The sequence below is a fragment of the Spea bombifrons genome, chromosome 8 (assembly GCF_027358695.1).
Source record: "Spea bombifrons isolate aSpeBom1 chromosome 8, aSpeBom1.2.pri, whole genome shotgun sequence".
Lineage (NCBI taxonomy): Eukaryota > Metazoa > Chordata > Amphibia > Anura > Pelobatidae > Spea > Spea bombifrons.
The window spans coordinates 7,546,972-7,570,967 of record NC_071094.1 but is presented as its reverse complement, the minus strand read 5'-3'; the positions used below and the strand labels follow the sequence as shown (position 1 = coordinate 7,570,967).

The 23,996-nt window shown below is 42.2% G+C and overlaps 1 protein-coding gene across 1 annotated transcript; it reads right to left on the bottom strand.

The window, feature by feature from the left end:
* Window positions 1–10,242: 10,242 nt before the first annotated feature.
* Window positions 10,243–17,598, bottom strand: GNL3L (G protein nucleolar 3 like). Its single transcript, XM_053472541.1, has 15 exons — window positions 17,509–17,598; window positions 17,389–17,426; window positions 16,458–16,568; window positions 15,454–15,570; window positions 14,652–14,735; window positions 14,300–14,435; window positions 13,765–13,868; window positions 13,200–13,344; window positions 12,849–12,936; window positions 12,144–12,321; window positions 11,714–11,856; window positions 11,482–11,618; window positions 11,025–11,173; window positions 10,695–10,869; window positions 10,243–10,455 (listed from the first exon to the last, which is right to left on the bottom strand). Exons 1-15 carry the CDS (start codon window positions 17,519–17,521, stop codon window positions 10,388–10,390), a joined length of 1,686 nt encoding a protein of 561 aa, XP_053328516.1. The 5' UTR covers window positions 17,522–17,598; the 3' UTR covers window positions 10,243–10,387.
* Between the last annotated feature and the right edge of the window lie 6,398 nt (window positions 17,599–23,996).

Here is a 23,996-nt window from a genome sequence, read left to right as displayed (position 1 = left end):
AGTAAGTATGGTTGTAAATGATATTGTTATATTTGCCCTTTAAGTAGGACCAAATGTAAGTGGAGGCTTTATGCAGTAATAATAGTTGCCCTGTGCTCTGCTTTAACGGGTTGAGGTTTGTAAAGAGCCCGGATAAATGAATAGAGTGTGTCTGTACAGAGGGTTAGCAGGTAAATGCTGTAGATTATGTTGGATTTGTGTGTCTTCCAATGAGGCATTTGGGTTAACAGACCCTTGAACTCAAGTAACAGGATTGATAACTTTTTTTTTTTTACTGATCAAGTGGGTGGCCATGACTGTTGTGTATACCTGAAGACTCTCGACATGTACCTCTTGGTCTTACTCCAGTACAAGGGCTTTCAGTCTGGAGCGGACTCTCGTGTTCTGCTGCAATTTAATGATATTGTAACATGGAAGTGTAGAATTTGATGGCGGATCAGAGTCATTAGGCTTTTCTCTGATGACTTGGATCTTATTGAGTCTCAGAATCAGGATAGCTTGAAGCTGATTCCAGGTTACAATTCCCTTGTTGCCCCCCCCCCTTTATTGTGTGATTTTAATTCACTCTATGGCTCTCTAATACGTGGTTTTTATCGTTGGTTTATTATTCCAGGCATGTGTCAAATGGTTCTTTTGGCTGCCATCGTCCTGGCGTTGGCTGCGAGTCTGTGTGCTGCTGCTCCTGACTCCGGGGCGATGGAGAACGGGAAGGCCCAGCTGCAGGCGATCCAGGAATTTGCACGGCATCCTCGTTATGGAGACTGTTGGATCCAAGCCCTTAGGAAAGTGGATGTGGGATGCAAGCAGCTGAATGAAGAACAGCAGAGCCGCATAGCTCTGGCATTCACGCACTGTCACTTAGAGAGGTTCGGCAGAAAGTTTGCTTCAAATGGGGGGCATTTCAGTGGAATTAAAGGGACCTTAATTATAACTACACAGCGTGGGAGCAACATATTCTACCCCGGGGAGCTGGGAGTTTCTGTTGGCTTGAGGTGACCTTGATGTCCCTCGTCTGGCCTTAGCAACCAGTGGGGTGATCCTACTGATGGGACTATTCCATTGGTTGCTATGTTGTACCAACACTATGGGGCTATGTAGCCATTTTTTGTGACTTTTGATCGCAAATTATGTAGTTTATGCATTCAGAAGAAAAGGTGTGTTTTTTGTTTGTTTACACAGCTTTATTTATAAACACTTCTTTGCTGTTTATATAAACATATTTATGATCTTTAAGCCATTACTGTAGACTCATACCCACCAAACATTTTGAGCCTCTAGGAAGGAGGGATTTGGCCCTCTTTACTCTATCAGTATGCGTTGTAGTTTTGGAAAACTCTTTGACTGTATGTATTGTGAGAAGTACTGCAGAGGTTGTTGGCGCTATGTAAGTAAAGGGTTTGTGACTGAGGGACTGTCACTCCTAAACAGGGACACCTGGGAGGTATGATATGACTTCATGCTGGCTGCATTCGGTTTTACGTATTTAGTAACTTAAATACTGAAACTCCTTTCAGATCCGGACGCGACTACCCGGTCTGTACAGACAGCAGCTCCATACGGCAGTGCACGCGTGGCATGGATTCCGTGGCCTTTAACACATACACGGAGTTCTTCACTCACGCTCACAGCATCTGTTACTACCTGCAGAATGAGAGATGGCAGGAGCAGGCTCAGGATACCATTCTGAGGTGAGGGGACAAGCCGTTTGGGCCGTAACCTCCCAAAACTTCAAATGGCCGAAGAGGGTCACTTGGCCTGGGGGTAGAGGAGAGGTTGTGGGGGCCATTCAATTCCAGTCACTCTCTTTACAAATGTTGACCTTTTTAAAGGGTAACCGTATTCTTCATGGGTTCGGTGATTTGGTTTTAACCCTCTTTGCAGGCTGACTGTAAACTCTGACAGCGTAGCCCGGCAGCTGGAGGCCACAAATCTAATGGCTGAAGAGATGGTGCAGGCACAGAATGCAACCCTTCGTTCCCAGCAGGAGATCCTGCGCAACGGGCAGATGCTGAAGCAGTCCCTCCAAGAGTCCACGCTGGGTAAGTTCAACTAAGAATTAATATGGTTCCCCCACCAACCTCTTTTATTAAATACATATATTCAATTTCAAAATTCTCAGGGATGAGGCAAGCTTTCCAAGAGATGGAACAGTCAGCCACCGAACAACGTCTCTTGTTCTCTGAGATCTTTAATCGTATCACCTTCCTGCATCAATTTGTTGTAGGGGAATCCAACTCCCTCTACTCCTTCCTTTATAATCTCATGGCATGCGCGGCTGTCTTTCTCCTCACTTCCACCCAGAGAACGGCTGGTGCGAGGTACGTCAGTGGGAATATGGGTTATGGTACATAGGTTGTGTAATATTGTCAAAAACTGCAGACACTCAGAGATGACTTTTAACAGCAACTTTCTTTATTTTGTTTCTTAACATCACCATATTCCTCCTTCCATGTCCCAGCTCCCAGCAAGCTAATCCCACACTTCCTGTTCCTGTCCAGAGTCCTCTTCCCTTAAAGGGAAAGAGATGCTTGCTGTATGTTACATCACCCCCTTTTTTTAAAAAAAAAAAAAAAAAAAAAAAAAAACTTTTGAAACATAAACATTACAACATTACGATTATTGGAAGGTTAATAATCCCCAAATAGGATTTAAATTATCATTACTATGCCTCCTCAATTAATCTTGATGGGGCTCTTCTTTCCCTCACAGGATAGCGTCTTGTATGGCTGAGACCATCGTTTTCCAATGAACTATTTATGTCCTTTTGAGCATTACTGTGTGCAGTAACAGCTTCGCCGGTCTGATGTGGTTCAACAACATTTGCTGTAGGTATAGTTTTGAAGTGTGAAGCATTTCTAGTTATGGAGTGTCCATCTCGCTCCGCTGTAACCATGCTTCCTTTTCTGGCAGTTACATAGTATTCTGCTGGGTCATACACTGGAGTCGTCTTATTATGCGGCCTTTGACGTACAACAACTTTATCACCCCTGTGAAGAGAAGATGGCTGGGCATGACGTCTCTTGTCTGCATACCGTTTCATTTTCTCCTTGTTATGCATATCTGTTGATCTTACAGTAGATTTATCTGGTAGTGTATGTGTAGCCACATCAGGAATACGAATGCGAGGGGTTCTGTTAAAAAGTAGTTGTGCAGGAGCAGCATTAATTGTTGAATGTGGTACATTTCTGTAGTTGCGCAGGAATCTGTACAGTGCCTGCTTCAATGGTACATGCTCCAAATGAGCTGCTTTAATTCTCTTCCCTAACGTGCGCATAAATCTTTCTACGATTCCATTTGCTTGTGGCTAGCAGGGTGTTATCTTTCTGTGAGTGAATCCAAGATATTCTGAAAATTGTACAAACGTATGGCTATTAAATGGAGGCCCATTATCCGTTTTGACTACTCTTGGAATGCCAAATGATGAGAAAATATTGTCTAACTCCGGTATGATACTAGAAGCTGAGGTTGACGTGATGAATGCAATTGCAGGAAATCTTGAATATTCATCAATAGTCACCAAAATGTATTGACCATTAGGCAGCGGCCCATAGATATCAACTGCAATTTCCTCCCAGACAGTTTTAGGTAGAGGAGACATTTGTAAAGGTTCCGACTTTGAGGAATGGGTAACTAGCTGACGTGTGGAGCAATGTTTTATAGTGTTTTCAACCAATTGATCCATGCTTGGAAACCATACTTTTTCCCGGAGAAGTTTTTTTGTACCCACAATTCCCAGATGGCCTTCATGAGCAATTTGTATCACTAAGTGGCGTAAAGCCTTAGGAACAACCAGCTTGGTGCCTCGGAGAATGAGACGCTCCTCTGTGACTGACAGCTCTGCCCTTACATTGGAGAATGATTTCAGTTCCTTGAGATTTATTTCAGGATCTGGAAATTTTGTTCTTTGAATTTCATGCCATTTTCCGTTCTGTAAGATGTGGATTAAGGCACACAGTGTTTTATCATTTGTAGTCGCCGCCACAAACTGAGCAGCTGAAAGTGCCTTTGGTATTGCATGAGTTGTGACAAAGTTGATATAGTCTTCAGTAGACCAATGAGTAGGTTGATTCACTTCTGTGGGATGTCTTGAAATGTAGTCAGCTGGATTGCTGTATTTTCCAGGTCTATGAACAATTTTGTAATTATAGCCTTGTAGTCGCAGACCCCACCGTTCAATCCTTGCAGGCATTTTGGCTCGTGGATTTCCAAAAATGGTAAGTAAAGCCTGGTGGTCTGTTACAATGGTGAAAGGAGCTCCATAGAGAAACAGATGAAAATGCTCACATCCCCAGACAACTGCTAAGCTTTCTTTTTCAGGCTGAGAATATTTTTTTTCTGTGCTAGTTAAGCTTTTACTGGTATAGGAAATAATGAATGGATCAGACTTGTTTTATATTGCACTAGGATAGCTCCCAGTCCCATTGGACTTGCATCCACAATCAATTCAGTGCGTAAATCTGGATCAAAATAAGCCATTGTTGTTGTCGAACAGAGTTCACTTTTAATAGCATCAAAAGAGACTTGGCATTCTTGAGACCATTTGAATTCACAGCTCTGTTTGGTGAGTTCTCGTAATGGTGCACTAATTGTGGAAAAGTTTTCAATGTATCTAGCACAGTAGCTGGACATGCCAAGAAAGGAACGAACTTCACTGACATTCTGAGGAACTGAGGCCATTTTGATTGCCTGTACCTTATTTGGATCAGGCTGCATTCCAGCTGCCGAGAAGATGTGACCATAGAACTCCAAGGAAGTTTTGTTAAATTCACATTTCTGTTTATTCAAGGTAAGACCCTGAGATGATAAACACTCAAAAACAGCACGTAATGCACAATTGTGTTCAACCTAGGTTCTACCAAATACTAGAATGTCATCACTGTAGTTGAAAACATTGGGAATATGATGAATTACATTCCTTATAGCATCTTGAAAGATTTCTGCAGCAGAACAAACCCCAAATGTTAACCGTTTATATCTTCTGAGGCCTAAATGTGTAGAGAATGTTGTCAGGTATCTGGATTCCGGGCTCAATTCCAGCTGATGGTAACCCTTATTAAGGTCCAGTCTTGAAAATACAGTTGTGCCATTTAGCAGATGGATAATGTCATTTATTGTGGGAGAGATGTCTTTCCCGCTGAATGGCAACGTTTGGAAGGCGCATGTCAACACAAAGTCTCACCTTGTCAGGAAATTTTGGTTTTGGAACTACCACAATTGGAGAAACCCATGGAGTGGGACCAGTGACACACTCAATGATGTCTTGCTCTTCTAAACTTTGGAGTTCTTCTACTTTTTGTCTCAGATGAAATGGAATTCGCCGATGAGCTTGTGCAACTGGGCGAATGTTCTCATCCACATGAAGATGTACCTGAAAGTCTTTCAATTTTCCAAGGCCACTGAACAAAGGAGAAAATTCATTTAGCATATGTTGTACATCCTTGTCATCGGGATCAACTATCGTATGAACGATCTGGATGAGACCCAGGTTCATGGCGGTATGGTAACTAAGAAGACAGCCTCCAGATCCTTGTAAGATGTAAAAATTTGTCCTCTGACTTTTATCCTTGTAACTAATGTCAGCATCAAATTTTCCCATGGTAGGTAGTGGGATTTGTGAACCGTATGGGAAGATTTTAGTGTGAACACTTTCCAGAACAGGCTTCAATTTCAATAGTTCATATGTGTCACTGTCTAAGATATTCACTGATGCTCCAGTGTCAATAGTAAATGCAATGTCAGTGCTGAATAAAGTGAGTGTAACACTAGGAGACTGCAGATTTACCAGTGGAAGTAATGAAAACATAGTCACCCGTCGTGGTGGAAATCTCCTCTGCCTCTTCATGCAACATTTGCACATTAGCTTTGTGTGCTGAGCTGAACGAAGTCTTGGTATTTGTTGATTTGCAGACAGCAGCAAAATGGTTCTCCTTCCCACATTTACTGCATGTTTGGCCTAAAGCTGGACATTTATTTATATGAGGAAAGTTCTTCCCACATCTGTAACATGTTTTATTCCTTTTTGTGCGGATGTCAGGTGTAATTTTATGTCGCATCTGATGCACATGTGAATCAGGTTCCTTTTCTATTGAAGCTGCTTGATAATCTGCAATTTCTATGGCACGAGCCATTTTAAGAAGGTCAGGCAGAGTATAGTCTTGCTGTAATGCTTTGCGGCGGATAGTAGATGATGTGCAAGATACAATTACTTGTGTGATAATTTCATCATCAACATCAGCAAAAGCACATCCTTGGGCCAGGTCTTTTAAGCTTGTGACATATGTGTCCATGGATTCTCCTGGAAGTTGCTTAGTAATCCTAAATTTGTATCTCTCATATCTGATGTTCTGTCTAGGGTTGCAATAATCTGTTAAGGCTTTGGAGCAGCCACAGTATGTATCAGTATCTGCAGCAGATAGTGTGCTGAATATGTCATATACCTCTGTGCCAGCATAGTGTAGTAATAAAGCTCTTTTTCTTTTATCATCTTTTATGTCCATAGCATCCAGAAAGTTGTCAAATCTAGTAAGCCATTTCTTCCAGTTATGAGCCAGGTTATTAACATCAGTTGCATCAAACTTTGGGAACATGTGCAGGGAATCTGCCATCTTAGCTGTGCTCACCAGTGTGCAGCAGAATAGTGTCTGTGTGCAGCAGGTCTCCAATTCTTCTCCTCAGACACTCAGAGATGACTTTTAACAGCAACTTTCTTTATTTTGTTTCTTAACATCACCATATTCCTCCTTCCATGTCCCAGCTCCCAGCAAGCTAATCCCACACTTCCTGTTCCTGTCCAGAGTCCTCTTCCCTTAAAGGGAAAGAGATGCTTGCTGTATGTTACAGGTTGGGGGGGCTCATAAAGTTCAATCCTTCTAAGCAGCCATATATCTGTTGATGCGGAAGAAGTCATCCAATATTGTCTAAGAGGGGAAAATGCGTCTTCGCTCCAAAGTCAATCGTCTGTCTTCATAGCCGAGATCCTCTATTAGTTGTATTGCTAGTCCCTGAACCGGTGCCCAAAATTGTACTACGCGTTCAGGTGCTAATTTATTTTCCAGGTAAAATGTAATGTATTTGCTTTTTATATACTGTAGATTGATTTTGTTTGGTCTGGTAGCCGCTAATATATATTTGGAGAGAATGATCTGTTCCTACATCCTTGGAGGGCCTGATACTGGATTTGATCAGACGGTGAGCTTGATGTCCTTCAAACTTTATTTTCAATAGCACTGGATCAAGTCTACTATGTGATTATACCTATGTTTGTAGCATAGCTTTTCTCAAAAAAGTAGAATTTGCAGCTTTGGTCCTCTGGACTGTCCAGTCCTGTTTTTACCCTGCAGTTTAGTGCATTTAGTTCCTTATATCATGTACACCCTACACATGTAAACCCCTTAGATGAAAGTATGGAAGAAGTCCATAGTCCGCAGAGTATATCTGGAAAGAACTGGACTATTGTGCTGTAACTATTCTGATATCCCTGAAGATATGATGGGTCTGGTTGCTCCGCTAATTCTCCACTCTTTACTTCGTACAGGAGAACATAACCTTCTGGGTTGGGATCGCTCGTAGAATGTCTGTGTCCGTTGGGCTCTTAGTCCTCGTTTACTTCGCCGTAACTCATCGGGATGTGCAGAGGCAGAGCCTGGAGGTGTTGCACGGCTTAAAGGAAACCAAAACAGAGCTGCAAAGTATTCTACGAGAGGCAGGTACAGGGCCACCCGTCCACAAGATTTGGGCCACAGACATGAAGGTCCTGGCCTTTAAAGACAAAGAAGGACACTGTTTTTACTCTGTAACCTTAGAATTGGCTAAATGCAGGTCTGACTCCATTTGGACGGCTATTCCTACATGGTTACGTGAGCAGCATTTATTTTTCAGATGGCAAATAGCAATTTTTACGACCTGTTTAGCAGCTATTTTTTTGAACCTGGTGTTCTTGAATGTTTATGAAGTGTATGTGGATATTGTCAGACACATCTTCTGCCTTGCAATGCAATAACATACAGGTTTCTACATCCATGCTGGACATGGAGTGCCGCCCCCCCCCCACACACACACTATTTTAATATTTTCTATTACTTTTAATACAGAGAAGGTCCTGAGCAAAACGGACACCTCTGAGAAGTTTCTGTTTGTTGATTCTGGAATTCCCGATCCATCCTTCCTGCTGGAGCGCTCCTTGAAACACACCACAATTGGCTCTCTCTACAGTGAACAATTGGGTGAGATGGGCTTTATTCTCTGCCCCAGAGTCACGCATTTAAATGTCCATTGTTGAAAATCCTCAAATAAGAGCTGCCCCTCCTCAAACGATTAAGGGGACTTTGTTCTATAACAGATGGTGGTGTCTTCTAGGTCTGGGTTCACTTGACCTAACAAGCAGATCTTACTGCATTATCAGTGTTATTAAGTATTAGTCTTTCTACTTCCCACAATTCTTTTATCTATAAAATAATTCTTGTGACAAAAGATCTAACAAAATGATCTTTTTTTTTTTTTTTTTTTTTTTTTTTGGTCTCCCGTTCAGAGGCACAAGTGACAAGTACGCCAAAAAGGAGAAGTCGCAGTCGCTCGCGTAGCGCTGGTCGTAGGCGAAGTCTATCTCGGTCACGCAGTGTGAGCCGCAGGACGAGTACGCGACCTACGGAACCTGCCGTGTATAATATTCCCGTGACTCAGCCAGGCGTAAGCAGGACCTTCCCTAATTGTGCCAATGAACTGAAACTGTTTGGGGGGATGGAGGGGTCTTATTAACCAGGTAGAGAAGGCCTAAGGATGTTGGATGGGAACCAAAATAGCATTTATTTCTGTTGATGATCAAAAACTCTACACATAGGTTAAAGCTTAGCGTTGATGTGAGATATCACATGACCTATATGTCATTTTATCCTCTTCGCTGCATGTTTAATCACATAGAAACACAACTCCTTAAAGAAAGCGAACTCTCCAAAAGTAGCTCAAATATATTCTTTAAATGTTTTATTTTTTTAAGATTTGTATATTTTGCCAGTAGTGATATGAGACAAATAGTGTCTGGGGAACTTTGAGTCTAAAATCAAGATTGCTGCCATGTTATATCCGAATAATCTTTACTTTTAGGTCATGAGAAGGGGCCGTTCTCGGTCAAGAAGCGCCAGCCGCAGGAGGAGCACGCGCCCTTCAGAACCATCTGTGCACCATGTGCCAGCAGACAAATATACGTAATCCATAGAGGTAATCATGTCTCTGGGCATCTTTTATAATTAGCAAAGTGTGGGATGTATTAATTCAGAAGGTGGGCAGTTTACTTTCAAACCGATTTTATTCACAAATATTTATGTAAATAAGTGGTTTCGTTGTGCTTGGGTTTTATAGAAATAACATATTTCTGTTCTTGGAATAAATGTCTTGGGTTTTATACTATCCTAGTAAAGCAACGTCCATCTAATGCACCCAGCTGGGATTACCAGGTAACCGGCGTACAGCAAAGATCGCCCCTTTAGCTGAACGATCAGGGAAATGTTCTTCACCCAGACTTTCTATTCTAAAACGCATATGAATTTGTCATTTTTAAAGTTGGCTTTTTTTAGCAAGCAAAATATTTATAATAAAGTATGCATTTGATTCAGGCATTGAGGTTATCACTTGGTTATTCTGTGCAAAAAGGTCACCTTGCATTTATTTGCTCTATAATATAAAGTACTGGCTTTACACATAGGGATTCGGATCCATCCCTGCTATGCAGTCTGTGTTGGGGTATATTTGTTGTATCACTATGAATTTTCTTTCTCTTCTAGATTGCAGTGGAGCCTTCTTGAACAGTTTATCAGCTCCATATACAATATAATATTTATCGACGGCTGCATATGAATGGACCTGCAATAGATTATGCATTACGTCCCGTTTGCAGCTCAAAGTGCTTGCCTTTGTGTGTATATAATGTGTGCCGGTATCTGTAATCTGACTTTTAAAACATGTCTTCTATTAAAGTTTTTTTCTGATAAATATACAAACCAGATCTTTGTAACTGTGTCCCTTTGAACAAGTTTGTGTGTTGCCCTGTATAGACCTCAATGTTCCCCATGTGGAGAAACCTGGTAAATACGGGACAGGATCCACTGTTTTGCATGAAAACCCTCCAAAATAAGTGTATTTAAACCAAAACAGAAAAATGAGCTGATGTAGAAATGGCCTATAATGCTGCAGTTTGTATCGCTCTTCTTTAGTCTCTTCAGGCATATGGAAGTGAAAAGGCAAAGATCATTTTGGTGGATTAAGTTCTGTATTACCAGGTCTACCCTGTGAACAGTCCATAGCATGTAATTATATATAATATATAACTTAACATAGCACTAGGTAGGAAAATATCTTGTCTGCTTCCGTTGAAATTGTGTTGATTACGTCTCGTTCAGTCATCAGAAAAGCCAAAATTCATTGCCAGCGTTAGCGAGTCTGAGAGTTTGGTGGCAATTTTATCTGCAAAAAAAAAAAAAATTAAGGTTGAGAAATCCCAAATCTACATAATTTTCCAATGCTTCAGCAGGTACAGGTTTCCAAGCAAGCCAGTAAAATTATAACGTATGTCAGAGGATTTATTTTCCATGTCCTTCTGTTTACAACTGTAGGGGTATTTTTTTTTCCTTCATATTTCCTAACTTTTGTAACATTGAAGTCAGTGTTACATTAGGCATTTATGATCATGTACAATTACTCACTTGCTCTTTTCTGGAGCTTTTTCCTCTTCTTGCTGGCAGCGTGGAGAGCTTGTCCTTGCTGCAGAGGATCCACCGAGCTGATCTCCCGCAGGTTTGGTGCTTTGGGGATGACCCGCTCAGTTTCTGTTTGAGGTTTGCTTTTGGTGTGTTTGATTTCTACAGTCATTGGGCCAAACTGGAGTATAGAGGATGGAATATAAGAGTCAAGGATAGATGTAACACCAACCTCACCCCCAATATTAAAAATATATATATAATTGATATGGTTTCCCAATAAGGGAAAAACAACCACCATTGGTAAATTTAAAACTGACAAAAGCTTCCTTGTACCTCTACATCCACATCTTCCTCCATGGAATCCAGAGGTGCTTCAGTCTCCTCGCTGGATTCTTCTAATTCTACATCTGCCACGTCCTGTCCTCCTGCGGTCGTCAGCCCAGAAGTTTCCATGGCTATGCCTTGGGGTGCAGACTGCACCTCTGGAGAAATACATGTAATTGTACTCTGAGACGAGCTTCTCAAATACAAAACTTACAGATCCTTTAATCTTATTTATATGTAAAGTTACACTTATAGCCTCGTATTGTAGCAAAAGCACTACCATCCCTTGACAGTAGAAGAACACAAGGATCATGGTGCAGCTCAAGCTGTGGCCATGTTTCTCTTGAGTTTTTGGTTACAAACACAATGGCCAAATGCGCGAAGCATCCCGTCATGAAGTTCATGGAGTTCCATCGGTGGCGAGTCTCCACTAAGCTACCTTTTACGTATCCCACCCAGCCCTTACTTGATAGACACTCGTTGTTGTCTGCTTCCAGCGCTTCAAAATCAAAGGCCTTCCCCATTTCTGTGACGATCTCGGCACTGATGTGTGTCGGCAGGGTGTGCGTCTCCGGCGGGTGGGTGAAGTAACTGATTTTACCGCTGGAAGAAGAGAGAGAAAGAAAGAACCGTCAATCTCCGCACGCCGCCTTTGTCTCCTTGGCCGTAGGTAGCGCTTTGTTGTAGTGTTCACTCACCTCACCCAGTCCGTCAGCACAGATTTGGCTGCTTTATCGTGATCCGGGGTCCCTCCTTTCCTTAGCTTTCCCTGACGTTTAGCAAGCATGAAAAGAAACTCCAGCGTGTCCCTGAAATCGGTCACTTTGTAATGCTGCATAATCTGAAACCAAAATAAATCCGTTACATAGTCAGACTCCTCTCGGGAATGATATCCGCGCATGCTTATACATGACATGCAGGATTATATATAAAGGGCTATTCTGGGAAGTCACCATGGAAACCATGTTCCAGCGTTACGGTTTCTTACCGGAATAGCCCTATACATCACTGCCTGCGTGCCTTTTCCATGGCTACTCCATCTAAGATTCAAAATGTTACCCGAGACGACATGCAGAGGGAAACGCGCTAAAAGCCAAAAACTGAACGCTAGACGTGTCGACGTGTCACCTGGTCCTTGTTGCAGCGCCTCAGAATGGCTTCCACCGGCCCCACGGGGTCCATGAGTTGCTCGATCTTCACACAGTTTCTCAGGATCATGGCGGCATCGGATGTAGACGTGGCCATGACTATACCCGGGCAGTCCAGAAGTTTAATATGTTTGTCCAGATGAACCTCCTGCAGACACCTTCGATAAACAAAAAGAGATGTCAGCTATAGCCCTCGCGATCCGTACGTCTATCCCTCGAGCCGGGATCTTAATCTAGGTGAGCGCTCCATGTAGGCGCTTTAAATCCCAGTATCGGATAACTGATGTATAGACGCGAGCCATCTGATTCTGGAATTTGTCGCTAGTCATATTTGCCTACACAAGATTTCACTTGTCCCCTAAACAGACATGGAAGTTACACCGTTTCTGGAGGAAATAAAAGGATTTAAGGGGTTTTAAAGAGTCTGGTGTTAGGAAATATTGCCTAAAAAGGTCAAATGTGATGTTTCTTGCTTCAACTCAACAGGAGCTAAAGAAATAAGAAACAAATTACGTTCAAAAGAAGATCCCAAAAAAAAATCTTGTAGAAGATAAATGACAGACCTGGATTTATATAATATTAACCCCTTAGTAGTAGCTCTCTCACTACGTCAAATAGCATATCACAAGGTTACTGATGAGAGACACAGAGGAAAAAGCGTTCTATAGTCACGGTAATTACGTACTTGGTTACCCCGGGTGTTGCCCCCACATTGCAGGCGCGTGCTCTCTTCAGACTGTTGATTAAACTGCTTTTGCCCACATTTGGAAATCCTTTAAAATGAGGCAAAAAAATTGTATTTAATCCTTCAGTAGCTCTGATAAAGGCATTTATAATTATATATATTACAAATATACTCCAGCAGTGGTCACTTGATGCGCTGTGTACCATGGATATTCCTCCCCTCTGACCGACATGTTAAATGACAGGGGAGGCAAGAACTTTACCAAACTATAGAACCTGTGTGGTTTTTTTTAACCCAAGGGATCCAATAAGACACGTAATATATGAGGTTTTCGACTTGCTGTCGACGTACCAACAACCCCGACACTTATGGCGGTCTTGATGTCCTGGTTCCGGCAGTAATTCCCGAGAAGCTTCATTAGAGAATCAGCCCCGACGCAGGCACCGGTGCTCAGCAGGTCCTCCGATGCCTGTGTGATCGGCACTCTGCTTTGTTGCTGCAAAGTAAAAGTGCATTCCAAGTAAATGTTTTGCAAGATAATTGTGGCCTAAACTGTGTTTAGAGTGCAAGAAATAAGTGGGAAAAGGATATATCACAAGCAAGTATCTGCATTTTAACAATAGTGGCCCTCTACCCATTTTTTAAAAGACCAGCTGAATACCTATGACATTCTATCAAAGCACGCGATGGTGAAATCAATACACCGGTAGACATATTTTTGGGGCATTCTGTTGCATTCAATGCTGAAGCTTGTGTCCGGGGTAAATGCTATTAAATTGTATTATACAATAGCGCCCTCTGGTGTGCAACTGAATAACAATGATCTAAAAGCAATCCCACTTTTACTGCCCCCATAAAAACTGCATCCAAATTCAAGAAAATTGAGTTCAGACAAAAAAAAATAGAAATAAAATACCAAATTCTTATTTTGCTGCTGGGTGGAAGCTTTAAAAGCCACTGTAGGGAACTCGTTCCGAAGGTACTTCAGCCATTTCTCCACGATTGGTTTGGGGACCAAATCTAAGCAAAGAACAACTAGAATGAATGAAAGCAAGAAACAAGCAGGTGTGTGTGTGTGTTTATATATATATATATAGAAATACTCCCCTATGGACAGCATTAACATTAACACTCAATAAGACATACTGATACAGTGCGAGGGAAGAGTGCCCTGCAGGATTATAATCTATCCTTTATAAAGTGCCGCGGCCGGTTCCTAAAGCTTCCAGAGCCGGGCTACTCAACATAGAGGGAATTCAGCACAGAATCACGAGGCCATATTGAAAGCGGATGCACCACGCATGGGGTGTCTCTCAACTTTACATACATGTTACCTGCTGCTGACATTACTTAATGGCGAGGGGCTTTTGAATGTCAACTAACCCTCCTGGGGGAAGAGGGACAATTGCCCAGTTGTCCCCCCCCACCATCCATACAGTGCTGGTACTTGCCTATTTTGTTCAGGACCAGAACCAGCTTCTTCTCCGTGCCAGTCTGTACCACAGCCTGTTCCACTTGTGGGCAGCGGCAACCCAAAGGGTCCCTGGCATCGAGCACTTCTAAAATAACATCAGCTGCCTCCACCACCTGCGAGGAGAGAACATAGAAGATGTATGATAAGGACAAAACCAGACAATGTATCCGTTCTACACACGGGGCGCGTTCAACATACGGGGCGCGATCCACATACGGGGCGCGATCCACATACGGGGCGCGATCCACATACGGGGCGCGATCCACATACGGGGCGCGTTCCACATTGCGATCGAGTGGAATAAAGAGCCGTCGGATGTGGCCGCTGACCTTTTTAAACTCTCGATAATAAGCTTTTCTGGAGTTCTCATTTTCCAGCTGCTCGTTTTTCTCCAAGCTCTTCAGATCAGCCTCCTGTAAAGACATTTCCATTACTTCAGCTCAATACCAGACAGAAAAAAGTATATTTTCACACACAAATTTTTACTTTTTAACCCCAATACTATGTGGTACTTGCTGCCAAAACGTCAGATTAAGAAATTGCATTTGCACATTCCAATTTAAAAATATAAAACAAATCTAGATCTGTTTTGCAGCAAATCTGGAACAGAGTAAAATTAGCTTTTACCTATTTTTTTCATATTTGATTCAATAATAATTTTTTTTTAAGCCGGATAAACTAAAAGTTGTCAAGATAGATATCCATATAATACATTTTGTGAATTTTAGCCCAAAGAAGGCTGTAATAATGAAGAGTGGATCTGATTTTATACAACCAAGACCCCCCTCAACTATTTCTTTGAAGTAACACAATTTGATTATTTTGTTAAAACCTAAATACTCACGCCATGATTATAACATTTTATCTGAACAGAGGTAACCTAATTCAGGGAAAATTCTGATTGTGATTCTGAATTTTATTGCTTCTTTTTCGGGTAGAATGTAACATAACTTAAATCTTCTTATTCTATGCCTTTTTTAACAGCAATTGGAGCATTTTGAATGACAAAGTACCCAATTCTCTACGTAACCATACCTGGGAAAGGCGAAGGGTTTTCACGCCAAACTCAGTTTGGGCATATTTTATTTTAATAATAAAAATAAGAAAATTAAATGAAAATAAAAAAAAAACCTTCTGTTCAAACTCCCTCTGCCGCTTGAGAATGTCCTTCTGGAAGGTGTCGAGGCTTCTCCTCTTTGCGAGCTCCTTGTCTCGTGCCAGTTTCTGCTTTGCCCTCATCTCCTCAGCCTGTCGGAAGATCAAGAGATCTAAAATAAGTGACTCAAGTACTGAAAACTAACCAACGACCTGCTTCCATCTAAACATGTTTTTAGACACAGCAGGACTACCCAGTTGGGTTTTTTTGTTGGCTAGTAGCGCTCGAATTGTTTGCCAACCCCAGATATAGAAGAGATTCCACTTTCCGGACAGACACGATAATGCCTATAATTCTAAACATGTCGGTTTGTACACCTAGCGTCCTTACATAGCACTACGAAGTCCACGCATACACGCTGTACGCTCGGAGGCTACTCATCATACGTTTAACCCGATCTAAAGCCACCGGTAAAGATTGAACTGAAACACAATGTATAGCATATGGGTATAGAGACGTATATATGCTACTTGTTATGTCTTGTCTACCCATTGTACAGCGCTACGGAATTTGATGGCGCTATATAAATCAATAATAATAATATATAGCCAGAACATCATAGGTTAATCGGTAACGACTATGTATGGAGATTCAGTATGCAGTGGAGGACAAGTCCGATGATCGAGGGCCACAAACAGGCCAGGAATTCTATGTATCCTTCAAAACAAGAAGGTCAAAGGGACAATTCATGGCACTGATTGGCTGCCCCTTACCCCCCCCCTCCGAGCGGCTACCTGGAGAGGTATACTCAGCTGAAAGGGGCAAATGCATTTAGTGGGATTCTAAAAATGCACCCCGTGCATTTAAAAGGGGCCACTAAGCTTTAAAGTGCATCTGATGGCTGAAGGGTCTCTTAAGTGTTTTATTTTATTGAGATGCCTGTGGTCAAGCAGGGATATCCCAGAATCGTGGCCTGTTTGCAGTCCTCGTGGACTGGAGTTGTGCAGCCCCTGCTCTGGCAGAATAACTTTTTTCGTACTCTCTTTTTCTTCTGTTCTGCCTCCTTTTTCGCTTGTTCTTTAAAGTGTGATAGGTTCGGCACGCCGGGGTCTTTCTTGCCATTTGTTCCTAAATGAAGTGGTCTTTTTCCCTGTTGGAAAGAAATCACCCAGTAAATAATAGATATATTTATTATTTATAGTTCTACAACAAGTTACTCTGCAGTAATGCTCGGGAAATACAAGATATATATATATATAGCATTCATTTGCATGTCCAGCGCATTAATATATACACCTGCCAACAGTCCGAATGGCCAAAAAGGGACTCGTTTGGCCAGGGCTGTAGATACAGGGAGGTGCGGTTAGGGGACAGGGTTTTATTAAGACATGAATTTGTGACGCATTTCACTTTGTTTCTCACTTTTTGACTAATTAAGAGTCATTTATTTTATCGAGTAAGGCATTCAGAAGAGGAACACTGTACACTATTTACAATTATAAACGTGAGCTTATGTAGAAATGACGCGGGCGCACATTATTGTGACTATAGAACGATGACACCCACCAGCAAGAGGCACGTAGGGCTATGGGTCACAAAATGGGACTGCGCCTCCTGAAGAGGGACACTTGGAAGTTATTAGTGTAAGAAAATTGGGCAATCAATCATAACAGATCTCATAGGACAGGCCAGGTGGCAGCTAGAGATAAATATGACGAAGTTGTAGAAAAGAGGGCCATAGATCCCCCAAAAAGGAGAGTTGGCAGGTTAACCGAGTTAAACAGAGCGCAGAAACAAACTATCACGACTAACACCACGTGCCAGCGGGGCATTCTGGGACTTGTAGTTCCAGCTCAACTCACTACAAGGGAACGCACCAGTCAAAATGACTACATATCCCAGCATGCCCGCCCCATACCGGAGGAAGGAAAAACAACGCGAGGAAAGAAGCGTGCGGGCAGCGCTCTCACCTGAGGCTTCGAGCTTTCCTTTTTACCCCGCCTGTGCCCTGCGAAGACAAACACAAAGAGGTTAAGACGGGACCGCGGGTAATAGGGGCAGTTTCCGAGCCAGGCCTGGGGTACACTCACTGTTTCGCGACATATTGGGAGGCAGCGTGTTGGTGCGACAGACGTAAAGGAACGTCGTAAAGAAGAAAACGGAAGACGTTTGTGGGAGGGGGCTGGCCGAGTTGGCCACATGTCATAAAATATCTTATGTCGTTATCATGCCAGGGGTATAAAGGGCGTTTAAAAGATCAGTGTGCCAATGCTGTCCCTCTTTGGGACCTGAGTCCCTTTTTCCTCCCCTGTGCTCCTCTTTTCGAGGAGCCCAGAAAGTTTGCTGCCTGTGACTGTCACAGTGTTGTAGTCTTAAAATTCACAATAATGTGTATAGAAACAGAGGAAAATGTGTGAATAAAATCCACTAATAAATACACTTATGTAAATAAATCTATTCATAAAGCGCATATTCATATAAAACGCCTCAATAAAAATATATATATATTAATATTGAATTAACTCTCAACTGAAGGCTGATGACAGCGTCACCGTTTTGTAATCCCGTCCAGCAGATACAACACTGACGCTGGTATTAATTAACACGGAACCAGCAGCGTGATAAAATAATTACTTTATTCCTCAATAAAGCCCGTACCCCATCAGAGGAGTACCCCACCTGGGATCTAATCCTCGTTGGACTTTGGTTTGAAAATCATAAAGGGTTAAATGGGGTTTAAGGGTGACTTGATGGGAATTGGATGGGCTCAGTAGTTGTGTAGGGGGTCTCCGGATACATTAACCTCGTGGAACTTAATAAAAAGGGACTCTTTAGATGGTATATGGGGGATGTTGGAGGGTGTCATTGTACCATACCTGGGAACTCTACGGCTACACAAAGCCCACCCTTGCGGTTTGTGAGTAAGAGGTCCAACTGATGTCAGTGGGGGGTCCCGCTAATGTCGTGGGTCATCAGTGGGATGGTCCAGATGACTGCGAGCGGTCCCATTGCTGTCCCGGGACATACGTTATGGGGGGGTTTCTGCGTACTGACTCGGAGGATCGACGAATGCGTTGTACATTCTGGGTGGGCTTGTCCTCTGCTGGTACAGATCGGGAAGGAAGTGTTTGCCTCAATAGCAGCCTTAATGGGATCCCTCTACCCTTGGCAATAGAAGAACCATTTTGGGGGTACTCCGCAACTACAACATAAACTACTTATGCATACTTTTTTTAGCGGCTATCAGAAACAGTGAACTGTGCGTTTAATTTAAAAGGGTCAATGGGAATAGAATTTGCCAATGTGATAAAATCGAGAAAACTGAAAACGGCCCAAAAAACTTTAGATTTTCTGATAGAGCACTGGGGTCTGAAGAAATCTCAGCCATGCTTGCACTGTGCTAGGAGTTTTATGGCAATAGGTCGTCTCTCAGCCATGGTTTCCTGGTATGATCTCTACCTTTTTTACTGGGAAGCTTGGACCTCCAGTTTCATTCTCCTTAGCTGAGGTTGCTGGACCTCTCCAAGCTCTATTCAGGAGGCTCCTGAAATGATTTATTATATGCTCAGCTGGCGCTGACAGCAACATCGCAAGTCAAGTCATTTCAAAGGTGAGAATTTGGGGTGTCTCCAAGCAGGCAGCCTTTTAGGCTTAGATGGTTGCAGCTATCTTTAGTTCAGGAGCTGTGGAACCCCACTGAGATGAGGTTACTGAGACTCTGCCGGTCACGCTCCTGCCAGGATTCATTAGTCCGGTGCCTTCTTCAGGGATGGCCGACACGGTAATGAAAGGGATCAAAGTGCTATTCCCCAGCTAGAACCCCGATCTCATTACCGCCAACTGAATTGATTTTGAAAGGCTCCTTTGGTTCTTCTTTCCATCATTCTTGAAGCTGTTTCCATCATCCTAAGCCGTACCTTACATGATCCAAGAAAGACTCTTGTACTCCCCACCAAGCCAAATGTCTGCGTCACAATGGTTCCCAGGTACAGATATGGATCAATTATTGGGCTCCCCTTCCATGATGCTTTTTTATGGGGTTCTTCAGATTATTTATTTTTTTTCATTTTTCTACATCATCCTACATGATTCTAAAATATTATTATTATTTACTAGACCTGTAAAGTTTTCATAAGGTCAAATTCAATATTTTTTATTTGCTATTTTCCGGGTCACTTTGAGTTGCTACAGTTTGACCTCGTCCTCTCCCTAAGATTCTGAGGCACGCAGCCGCTTAATGTTCTTCACAGCTGGACGAGCCTTGTAGACATGGAGTCTGCCGCAGCCTCTGCTTGTCCGCTCATCTGGAGCAGAGAACTTCGGGAAGTTATAATCAGTGAGCCCGTCTACGGGGACCTCATTACAGGCACACCAAGAATAGTGTCGCTTCTTCCCAGGCCTGGCCACGTTTTAGGCTATCTATAGCTTCTATCCTCCTGTTATAAAGAAGCGGCCAAGAATAGATGGTGGTTTCCAGTTCCTACAAAGTGCATTGTTTCAACTCATTACATACTAAATAAGATTTTTTTTATTCCATTCATTTGAATTATTAGCACATGGAATGTAAGGAAGCAATAAAAATCTATAAATAATAATATTTTTTAAAATATGCTTCACTAAATGGTTAAATATAGACCTCTGGCTTAAGGCTGTATGGTGCGTCAGGACTAATATTAATAAAAATGAAATTTTTTTATATGAACGGATTTGAACACACATCCTGGAATTTTGATTATTTCCTGTTAACATTTTGCATATAATTCTTTCTTTTATGATTCACTTTGATAAAACTAAGTTGCGGGGTCTAAAATAAACCTCTCTGGATTGGCTGGCAGAGTCAGGCCTATAATTTGGGTCAGCGTTTTTTGGAATAAAGCAGTCCCTCCCTACAGTTACTTTTTCAACTGGGAAAAAAATGCTGGAACAAAGGGTTTTTTTTTCGGGTGGTACCATACAGTTTGGGAACGGGCCAGCCGAGTTGGACCTGGGTTTTTGAGTTTTTTTCTCATTGAAAAAACGTGTTGATACCCGCTCTAACACATAACACAGTAAAATCATAATTCCGTATAAATTGAAGGCTTGTTAAAGTACTCAGTGAGTAACCCTAACCCTGAGTGCTTTAATAAAATAAATAAAATAAAAAAAACACCTGACTCACCACAAAGTCTTCTTTCCTCCATAATCCAAACTTTCTAGGCACTGATTGGTTGTTTGAGCTGTCAATCAGTGGCACTAAAGTACTCCCAATGAAGTTAATGGTATTCCTGTCACTGATTGGCCAGAAAATGCTCCCATTGAGATTATTGGGTAGACTTTTTTCATGTACCTTTACCTGGGGGTGGCTTGCATTTTAATAAGTCCCTTTTAACCAGCGGATGCCCAAGGCAGCTGCTGTATCCGCTTGGTTCCCTGCTAGCCAGATGTTTAGCTACTTTATTATGTATGTACTATTACCTATTTATTAGATAGAGCATATTATATACGGTAGGTTCTAATTATATAGCACATGTTACATAGGTGCTACTTATTACCAAACCAGGGTGTCTTATCACTTTCCTCTTTCTCAGGGCAGGGAAATGGCGTTTAGACATGCCCACTCCCTACCCACTGCCCCTCCTACTTTCTGCCCACTTAACACTTATCTGGGATTAGCTCCACCCCATGCACAACTAGTCCCTCCTCCAGTAATGGTTACCCCACCCCCTTGCACAGCAGATACGGGACAACTACCCTAGGATGCTCCCAAGTATGCTCATTACTTTTGCAACAACTGTAGACTTCCAATGAAAGGGCATCTGTTAGTAGAAGGTCTGCATTACCCCAATCATTCCGTGGCATTTAATAATATCCCCATGCCCTGGTGAACTTTCCTGGGTGCAATGGAGCCTTAGTTTGTCTATCAGGTCCATGGCACAGACAGGTCATGAACCAGCTATTGGGGCATGAAAATAGGGTATGTGCCCCTAATGCCTCTGCGCCTACACATAGCATTGCACAGACATGCATAGGGTCCAACGGCATTGGAGCTCCCACGAAAGAAGTCAAGAAGCTGCCAGCTGGCAATAAAATCAGTGGTGTGTATATGTACAATATATCTGACACTGCTTGTTTAATAGCTCGACAGGGATCACGCTAGCATCTATTGATGTTGCTGCACCTTTAATATTTGCAGAGTTTAGACAGGACTACGTTCTAAGACAATGCTTTCTTTTCAGGTGAATCGTGACCCCTCCTTGGCACATGAACATTAAGGATGTGACTTGTCGCTCCAGGAGATTTACACGAGGAACAAAGGGCCTATACAATGGCCTCGTGAAACTGAGGAACTTGTTAATCAAGACACCCTTGGATCTAGAGCTTTGCCTGTCTGCGGAAGCATCTACACCCCCTGCGTCAGTTTTCACCTCCTCTCTGAATTATTAGCTGTCTCTGCTTCCAACCTGTGCCCTGCTTGGCAATATGTCGGTACCAAAATTACAGTAAGTTACATAATAAGGCAATCCGAAAAACCCAAAACACTGAGGTTAACCTACTTTCACGTTCCAGGTAATTCTAGATTTCAATGTGCTCTAGAGGGAACAAGGAAAAACAGCAAATCTTGTCTAGCATAACAACTTTAAATTGAAAACATGCAGTGTACAGGGCTTATTCTGTTTCGGAACTCTGCACCCAGCTACTTGTCTTGGGTTGTGAAACTAGAATGGGGGCAAAACATGTGATGTCACAACTCCGGGTCATGGGACTTGGGAAACAAGCCTTGGATGTCCGAGTACAAATGATTTGTATTTAAAGATTCCTAGCATTCCCTTGTCCTTCCAAGAAGATGAAGAGGTGAAAATAATTTCATGGGGGGGAGGAGGGAAACAGGAAATGAACGACGCTCCCAGACCTTTTTGATTATCCATATGTTTCTGTGAATTTAAAGTACTATTTTTAACAGGAACATTCGCGATTCTTGTTTTCCGTGATAGTTTTGCATCTGTTGAAATGCATTCTGACTGTAATACCGCACGAACTGATTATAGTATCTTTTAATATCACACCCCCTACCATGCAGGAATGCGTCTGATTCTATAATGTAAACCGAGATCATTTAGGTTATATTTGCTTGTTCCAAACTGTATTTCACCCGTGTTGCCTTAGGATTTCTTTCACTGGACTTTTCACTGCAATTCACGCCTAAAGATGAAAGTATGAGAATTAAAAACCTGGTTATTCACCTAGTGGTTAAATGGGGAATTGCAAGTTAAATAAAAAGCCAAGTCCATGAAAGCTGGCGGAATCCGGTCCCTAAACCTCCTGCAGCCCCCTGCAATGTCATTCCAGCTAATATGATTTTCTTTATGAATATCATATTATGATGTTAATGAAGTTAGATGGCATTCAATGCATATAGTGTTTTTGGCCTCATTCATGACAATCTGGTTAGGACAGGACAGATTGTGTAACGTCAGCTTATTGGGAACAGCAGCTTCTATCCTTAAAGTACAGTTGCGAAACAAAACATCCTTGTAACGAGATTTCCTAATTCCGGAGAACACCATTTGTTTACTATTTATATGTTTCTGTACAAATCTGGCCAAGAAGAAGACGATGAGACCCTCAAAGTATGCGCAGATTTTAGCAAAGCAAGATGTGTTTACCAAACCTAAATATAGCTGGTGATTTTTTTTTTCAGTTCACTATTTTCATTTACTGAGAGGGTGGTAGATAAATGGAACGGCTTCCCATCAGAAGAGGTAGAGGCTAATACAGCAAGGGAATTCAAACATGCATCGGGATAGGCAGAAAGCTATCCTGAATCTACGATGACCAAGGACCGATTAAGATCTCAGTCTTACATCAGGAAAAATGGGCAGACAAGATGGGTGGAATGGGTCTTATCTGCCATCAAATTTAGTTTCTATATTTTGTAGGGGACTATTTTAAGTCAGGGAGGTGGCAATGTGTGGCAAAAGGTGAAAAACTAGCATAGTTAAGCAATTTTGTGTCCTGATGTTATTTCCTATCCTTCCCCCAACACCTACTAAGGCTACCCGAACCAATCATATAAATGTGTGCCGCACCGTAGTGGGGTGAGCAGCACATAATGTTGCCCACATGGTAGGCAACCCCTGGAACTTTCCACTAATCCCCCAGAAGATAGAGAGCTCCCTGGAAGTTCCCTCATATAGACAACCATCTTGACCCCTTCCTCCATTTGGCCCTCACTGAAGACACTGATTAAGTTGAGGAACAGAGAACCTACCAGCTTGCTTCACTTGCAAGAAATATAATATGTATCAAAACTGAAAATTTATTTTGATAAGTATGAAAATATTATGTAAATAAAATGTATATTCTTCTCCTATATACTTCAATTGGTTACACAAACAGCCATCAATAGGTCACAAAATCACCAAAATAGTCTTTCTGTTAAAGGGACAGCTCCACTAAAGAATAAGTACTCACATATACTCACAGCATTCAGACCCCCCCACAGCATTCAGCTCCTGCACAGAAATTAGTTGGGGTGGGCAAATATATATGGGGAGGGTTTCTGCAGAGTTAACCCATATATTTGCAAGGAGGACACCAT

Excerpts from the sequence above, each read along its gene's own strand:
- GNL3L (XM_053472541.1), bottom strand. Across the intron at positions 14,436-14,651 it reads ATTATCGAGAGTTTAAAAAG|GTGGTGGAGGCAGCTGATGT; the intron begins GTCAGCGGCCAC and ends CTCTCCTCGCAG. Across the intron at positions 11,619-11,713 it reads GTGCTGACGGACTGGGTGAG|CGGTAAAATCAGTTACTTCA; the intron begins GTGAGTGAACAC and ends CTCTTCTTCCAG.